The sequence below is a fragment of the Phallusia mammillata genome, chromosome 6 (assembly GCF_965637545.1).
Source record: "Phallusia mammillata chromosome 6, kaPhaMamm4.hap1.1, whole genome shotgun sequence".
Classification (NCBI taxonomy): Eukaryota; Metazoa; Chordata; class Ascidiacea; order Phlebobranchia; family Ascidiidae; genus Phallusia; species Phallusia mammillata.
In genome coordinates, this window is record NC_137257.1 from 6,703,612 (window position 1) to 6,711,720 (window position 8,109).

The 8,109-nt window shown below is 37.4% G+C and overlaps 1 protein-coding gene across 1 annotated transcript; it reads left to right on the forward strand.

The window, feature by feature from the left end:
• Positions 1-1,475: 1,475 nt before the first annotated feature.
• Positions 1,476-4,100, forward strand: LOC145234132 (protein FAM200C-like). Its single transcript, XM_080098907.1, has 4 exons — positions 1,476-1,748; positions 1,904-2,462; positions 2,704-3,063; positions 3,958-4,100. Exons 1-4 carry the CDS (start codon positions 1,476-1,478, stop codon positions 4,098-4,100), a joined length of 1,335 nt encoding a protein of 444 aa, XP_079955033.1.
• Positions 4,101-8,109: the final 4,009 nt, after the last annotated feature.

An 8,109-nucleotide genomic window follows, 5' to 3' on the forward strand; every position in this document is an offset into this window, starting at 1 on the left:
TTAGTCGTTTGCTGCACAAAACTTGCTGGTGAATAATGCAATGGTACTTTAAGAAATGTGGAAAATCATCATCTTTTTGGCACAAGGCAACAAAGCCATTTACACGGCCCACCATTGATTTGGCCCTATCTGTTGTGACTGAAACCAACTTCCACAGAGGCAGTTTGATTTCATTGCAGTAATTTTTAAATGCATTATAAATATCCATGCCTCTTGTCCTTTCGTTTAAAGTTATAGTGCCTATCACCTCCTCTTTAATGCTCCAGTCACGAAAAACCATACGAACAAATCAAAACAACCTGTGCGGCATCCCTGATGTCTGTTGACTCATCAAGTTGCAATGAATAGCACACACAGCTAGTAAAATCATTTTGAAGTTGGTGAGAAACACTCTCACTCATTTTTTCTATTCTTCTCATGTCCGTGTTTCTGGACAACTGTAGCTCTTTAATCGCTGTTTTAATCTCGTTTTTATTACGAAAATCCCCAAAACGACTATCTGAAATTTCTAGAAAGCATTCTTTTAGCATTTCTCCATCTAAGAACGGTTTTCCTTTTTAGCTAAGAAACAACTTGCTTTGAATGAGGCTAAAGTAGTTGCTTTTGACGAAGAGCAAAATCTTTTTAGACCTATTTGCTGTCCTCGCAAATTTGTTGTAAGCTCTTTAACTTTTATCTTCCTTGCTTCACTTCTTTCCAAATTTCCTTTTTTGGGCAATGCAAGAGAAGCATTACATATTAAACATGTGCAGTTCTCTTTTACCAGGACAAAAAAATAGTCGATCTCCCATTGATCATTAAAATGATACGTTTTCTTTCTTTTTAAACCGCTCATCATTAAAACTGAACTAGTGCTGCCGCTCAACTGTAAATGCTTTAACTGTAAATTTTCCCAATCAATTGCAACTGCTTTGATAACGCAAACACTCTGGTTGTTACGACAAACATTGCAGTTGTTACGACATACTTTGATACCAAAATCATAATTGTCACACAACAAAGAAGTAGTATTCATTTACTTATTTCATTTACAAAGGCACACTTCTGTGGTGTGTCAAATTGTAGCAATTGCTGTTAGATATTGTTTAACTTTAGTTGTTGATGAATATTAAAGCGATGATTAATTAATGGAGGATTTATTGGCGATCGACCAGGCGATCGACGTGTTGGCCACACCTGCTTTAAACGACGACATTCAAATCTCAAACACGGAGTTTTAACCTTGCTGCCGCTATTTGTCTAATTCTTTGAAAAATAAATACTAGTCAATGCATCAATAAAAAGCAAATGATCATCTGTCAGTTATCTAATCATAAAAATGCCAAGTCGTTCTGTTATTAATTGAGTCACATTGGCAATTGTGATGCAACAATTGTCATTGTAAAATAGTAATTGTGCTAGTTCGTTCACTGTTCATTATTCGGATATGAATTTTGACTGCATTGAGAGTGAGACGGTTTAAGCTGTAAGACAAGATGAGCATTAAAAAGAGAAAGTGTATGGAGGAGTATTTGCAGTTTGGTTTTACTCAAGCTACAGTAAATGGCCAAGCTGTGCCACAGTGTGTAATATGTTTTGAAAATTTGAGCAATGATGCACTGCGGCCAAGTCGTTTGAAACGCCATCTTGAAACAAAGTACTTTGGACTGAAAGACAAACCATTAGCGTATTTTCAAGCCAAAAGGGACTCTTTTAGGAAAATGAGAATTGCAGGAGGGGAGAACTTTCGCCAATCGTCATCTGGTGAAGTAGTAGAAGCGTCGTTTGAAATAGCTTACATGATTGCCCTGGCAAAGAAACCCCACAATATTGGGGAAACTAATTAAACCATGTATGCTAAAGGCAGCCGGTCTTTTGTTAGGGGAGACAAACCGCAAGAAGCTGGCAAAAATTTCTTTATCAGATTCTACCAGCTCGTATCGATGAAATTGCAGAGGATATTGAAGTTCAAGTTCTTGAGAAGATTCACGCGTCACCATACTTTGCTATTCAATGTGACGAGACCACCGATGTTGCCCAATTGTCTCAGCTAATGGTTTACGTTCGCTATGTCGGAACTACCACGATTGAGGAGGAAATGTTACTGTGTAAACCGCTAGCAACAACTACTAAAGCAGAAGATGTGTATGAAAAAGTTGCCTTTTACTTTGGTCACAATTCCCTGAAATGGGACAAACTGGTAGGTGTTTGCACTGATGGTGCGCCTGCAATGCTTGGTTCGCGAAGCGGATTTATTACAAGAATGAAGCGAAACAACCCAAACATTGTTGGCACTCACTGCGTGATCCACCGAGAAGCTTTAGCATCGAAGACTCCACCTGCTGCATTAAACAACAAGTTAGCAACTGTCATAAAGATTGTTAACTTCGTCAAAGCAAGTGCTGTAAACTCGAGATTGTTTGCTAAGCTGTGCAATGATTTGGAATCCGATCACAAGGCTCTGCTGTTTCATACTGCCGTTCGTTGGTTATCGAAAGGGAATATATATGCTAGCTCGTGTTTATGAAATGAGAGGAGAAGTAAAGCTATTTCTCGAAGATCAGGGGAAACAGGATCTCTTGGTTTTATTTACTTCAGAGGGGTTTCAATTGTCATTGGCATATCTGGTTGACGTTTTTGAAGCGCTTAATGTGCTCAACCGGACCCTACAAGGCAAAAACACCACGAGAATAGATAATTTTGATGTCATACGTGCTTTTATAGCGAAGCTAGGGCTGTGGCTTCGTCGAGTTCAGCAGGGAAACGCTGCACCATTCGCAAACTTAGATGCAGCCCTTGAACAAAATAGTGTTACACTGGGGGGCGAGCTCAAAAAGGAAATTGAAGCGCATCTTCAGATTTTGAAAGAGGAATTTGAACGGTACTTTCCGGAACTTACCACCACGGAATTGTCGGATTGGAAGCTGACTCGAAATCCTTTTCGCCTCAGTGAAGACCTTGTATGTGAAAGTTTGCAAGAAGAATTTTTGGATTTGAAATACAATTCCACAGCAGAGGATGACTTTGAAGCAATGCCTCTTACTGATTTTTGGGCAAAATATGCGTGCGTTTATAACAATGTTGGTAACGTAGCGCTGCGCACCCTCCTTCCGTTTTCAGCAACTTATTTGTGTGAAACTGGTTTTTCTACACTTGTTAGTGTAAAGACAAAGGCTACGATGACCTACGATGTGCTTTGAGTTCAACGAAACCAAGAATTAAACAACTGGTTTCAAAAAAACAACCTCATCCTTCTCATTAATACTTTTAAGTAACCGATGTTGATAATAAACAAAAATGATGCCTTTTTGACTTGAATTTATTCAGAGGGGGCGTGAGATTTAATAAAAAGTTTCAAGGGGGGTGCGACCCAAAAAGTTTAAGGACCCCTGCTCTAAAAGAATTACTATTTGATTTTGACAACAGAAGTGGGTTAAAAGGAAATTAATATTACGTTTCGTTATGAAGCATGTCTCCCTTAGTTGGGTCACGCAAATGAGAGAGTTTTGTAAATTGCTGTAATGTTTCTTCATATCAGAGTTGCTTTGAAATTAGGATTGCAAATTGTAAACAAAGATCTTGGCACGGTGTGGCTAACCTAGATACATAGAAATACAACTAAATCACAAATAAGAAAATTTAGTCTTGTTCATGGTATATTTAACATACAAAATTAATCAAACAGAAACGGTTAGTGATCCTTTTAAAACACACAATAAACTTTTAAAAACGAATAAAATACACGATATACATGACACTTGTAACCTGCAAGTTTATTATCACTTCAATTTCAAAGTTATTTGACATTTAATGCAATAAATTGCGATTTTTTGCCAATATCTTCACTCTTCAACCATTGCCCGCCATTGTAAAGAAGCCATTGTGTACTGGTTCATTCAAGCGTGACCTGAGTTGCGCATCTAGTGAATTAAGTTATCTATGCTTGAAGTAATTCAAAACGCTTATCATGGATTTTAGCACTGTGTTCAAAGTCTTTGAAGCAAGTGCCTGTCGATCAAGAAAACATTGTGTGTCCACTGATCTGGAAAAAAACGCTGGATAGCGCATCCGAGCGGAAAAATGGAGCACTTGTGGAAGATGTGGCCGCCATATTGGAATGATAACCTGTGTTAGGTGGTAGTAGCGATCAGAACGTTTTTGTGACTCAATACAGCGGTAATGCAAATTTTTTGCTATTAGTATACGCATATTACGCGGTTCTGTGGAGAGAAATTGCATATGTTGTCGTATTTAAATTTTAGCTACTTCATCTACGCAGATAATCGGTTTTGAATCCTCACTGACGTTCAAAAACAACTTTTTGCCATACTTTTTTTAATATTGTGAAGTCGAACTTTTGTGTAGCATTTGTATACCATTTTATTCAGTTCAAATGTATGATTGTCCATAACAGGGCAATCACATGAATGGTCAGATCCTGGAACACTTTGAAATAAGGAACATCCATCAACACTGCCAATGCTATTGCTTCAGGAATTCCTTTTCTTTTGTATAATTTGCCACCTGTAGTGGCAAGCGTGCATTGAAATCTTTTTCTGTTTCCTGGCATAGCCTATAAAGACAGAAAGCTATGGTAAGCTGGTAAAGAAGGTGAACCAAGTGCTGAAGTGTTCGTTTATTGACCATCTTTCCTACATATCTTCCAATGTATAAAATTGTGTTTGTGATGTTGGAACATCTGCATAATCATTTTGGAGTGGATTCCGACGTTCTAAATCGGTGGTTCTCAAACTGTGGTAACTTTTCAGTTGGTACGCGAGTACGATCTAAAATTGCAACTCAACTGGCCCAACTGATCTGCCCTGATTTGAACGAATCTCGTATCTTGTACAGGGTTTGAATTTGCTAAACATACTAGTCCGGGCGAGAAAATTGGCCCTTTTCTTTGTCTATCCATTCAAACAGGGTTAGGACAATGGTTCCCAACCGCCGGTCCGCAAATTATCTTACTTTATGCCAAGCCACTTTAAAAAAAATGGGATTACAAGTAGGCCTATTGCAAAGTTGTTGGTACCTGCGGAACTCATTTTACGATTGGCTGTAAAACTGAAGTAGCTCATACCCGCAAAATTGTAAATAAAGCTTTTGTGACGTTTTATTGTTTTGTCATAAATTGTGTCTAGCATTCAACAATTTTTTGTAAAACAAAGTTATTCTTCGCTTTTGAGATTTTGACATTCATACTGAAAGCGAAACAACAGCAAATATCCCACCAGCATTGATTTGGGAAATGGAATGGCGTTTTGTTGTTTCAGTTGAGTTGATTGTCGTTTGGGTATAATTTGTCGTCCTAAATACACAGGCTATGACTAAATCTTGCATTATGTTGCGCAACGACAACTTTGGTGAACAAAAAGCTTAAAAATATAGGTTGCATTTACTACGATCTTTTGTTGCCGGTCCATGTTTTTTTTTTACATTTTTACCGGTCCCGCGGTGTAGAAAGGTTGGGAACCACTAGTTTAGGATACGCAGTGATACAGGAAGTTGTCAGATGGTACGCAGTCCGTATAAGATTGAGAACCACTGCTCTAAATTATTCTTTATAATTATTGCAAAATGTGAAATTCTCCTATTTTGTTATCCTGCATATATTACTCATTACATTTAAAATATTGGTAGAATCTTGATTCTGGTTTGCCATTTTTCTGTGATTCTGCTTCTTCATAGAAGGCGCTTGCATGCTACTTTAAATAGCTGCTGGGTTGTTCTTGAAGCCCCCAAAAGAATCAAATACTTAATTTAAAAAGCTTTAAATGGGCTGTACTAAATTTGCACATCAACAAATACTTTTAAGGGTTAGTCATTTTCGTGTACTAAAGGCCTTTCGTACTTAAAGCACTCTCAGAAATGGTTTTCATGATACATTATTAGAAACACATAGGGATGATTTGAAGACATTGAAGCCATGGACAAATGCATTCCATTAAACAATCTAATAAACTGTCCGGTAGCTTATCTACCAGTAAATTCTTTTAACCTGAGTCGTGTAACCTAATTTCATTTACATGTGTAACACTGGAAAGACTGCTGCAATAGCAACCTTCATTTTTTTCACCTGTGTTTTTGCAATAGTACGAGGCTTCTTTTGTTTAGCGGTGTGGAGTGCAACCACATAGGGTGCCTCGACATTAGAAGATGTAGTTTGGTTAAATGTACTCCCTTTCTTTAACCTGACACGTTTGAGACAACTTTTTTTAGACTTAATATATTCAACAAGCTCGTTAGCTTGCTTCATGTGAACGTTGTGTAAATGCTGGTTGAGTTGAAACGGTTTTAAACAGCTGTTAGCCAGCGTTTTCATGCATAACACACCACGGTATATCCACTCCATCTTTCACGAGGCAAGTAAATCCGTACCTGATGTAATCTTTGGTGTACTTTCGCATAGTGGTAATATTAACTTTCGCAATCGACATTTTGCACTAGCTTAAACTAGATGCGTGCGGAAAACAATAATAAATTAAAAATGTGAAAATATTTCAGTATCTGCTGTTAACAGACCATTTCTGCAGCTTGCCTTTAGCAACGCTGCGTTTTAAAACAGCAATGATCAGATTGAGTCACAAAGTATTTTCATCGATGAATTGTAACTACAGGCATACTGTATTAACGTGCTCTTCTGGCAAAATATTGTTTGTACCAACGTTTCATATGACAAACTTATAGGTATTCGAGAAAAATCAACGACAACAATTTGCGTAACACTGACATGTACAGGTGGGAAATTTCCCACCGGTTAAGAACCACTGACCTGGGCCAACATATTTACATGTACGTGGAAGCAACTTCAGCCTATACACTATTGGTACACAGTTTGAAACAATTTCCATATATCACCTGATACAAACCAACAAGCAACACCAGAATACAGAATAAAGACCTTTTCAGAATGCAGGGGTCATCTCATGTACAAAGGGATTCTAGAATTAGATTCAAGAAAATGAAACATATCGCTTCATAGCCTTAACCAGCCTAAGGACTTTTGAACTGGCTTTTGTTTTCAATTTCGTCTTAAAGAAATTAGGTTTTGCTCAGAACCTGCAAACAGATAATTACAAAAACAGCTTTAGCTATGATATTTATGATATTCCCTATTTAAATATCTTTCTATTTGCATTATACTTTGTTAGCTTTGAACAAATTCGTAAGTTGCAGCTGCTTGTGGTGGATATTGCATGTACATGAAAATAGGCAAACGGGTATGAGAATGCTTCCCAGAAGTTAATGAATTTGGCAACTGTTTGTCTTTCAATACAAACCACAAATTTATCTGCAGTAGCAGTATTTAATTTTTAAATTAAGTTTTCATACATGTACATCCAAGATATTGCAAATGGTCATGCCTTACAGCAGGGGTCACAAAATGATTTGCAAATGCTGGATAGTTTAGAACCCCTTTCGCCAGTGGTTCCCAACCCTTTTTATTCTGTGCACCCTTTTAGTCGATATTCAAATCTAATTCCCCCTACAAATTTAGTTTGCTAAAACATCGTTTACATTAACATTTTAATATAATTCTTAGAATAGAATTTAAACTCTCGATTAGTAAACTCTATAGCCTCTAATATTCCTTTTGTGCTATATATTATGAACTTTACTTACATTCAAACTACAAGAGTCAACGCATTTAACAGTCAGTGTGAGCTTGTGATTGCCTTTGTCTCGACAACTCATAAATGCGTGGAAGAGTATTGGAACAAACACAGCGAATATCATTATCCACGTTCAATCTGTTTCTCTGTTTTATTTTCATTTGCAAAAGAGTTGAAAAAAACCAGATTCCCAGACATAAGTGGAGACAAGCGGAGGATACTTGTTTCTGAGCTCAAACACCCACTTGGTAACATTTCCTCTTGATAGCCATCGAGTACTTGTATAAAAAAGGAGTACGTGATGGTCTACATCCAATAATCGGGAGTTAGCAGTTCTTCCTTTAACGAAGTTGACCATTTGATTTGTTTGATGAAGAACTTAACGTAATGGAGCAGAAAGCGTTTAACAAATCAGCGCATGACGATGAATCATACAGAGAATACCTTTTGCATTTGAACTTGGGCTATTGATATGAGCTTTAAATCCTTTCAAAAAGCTCACAAAATAGCTGGT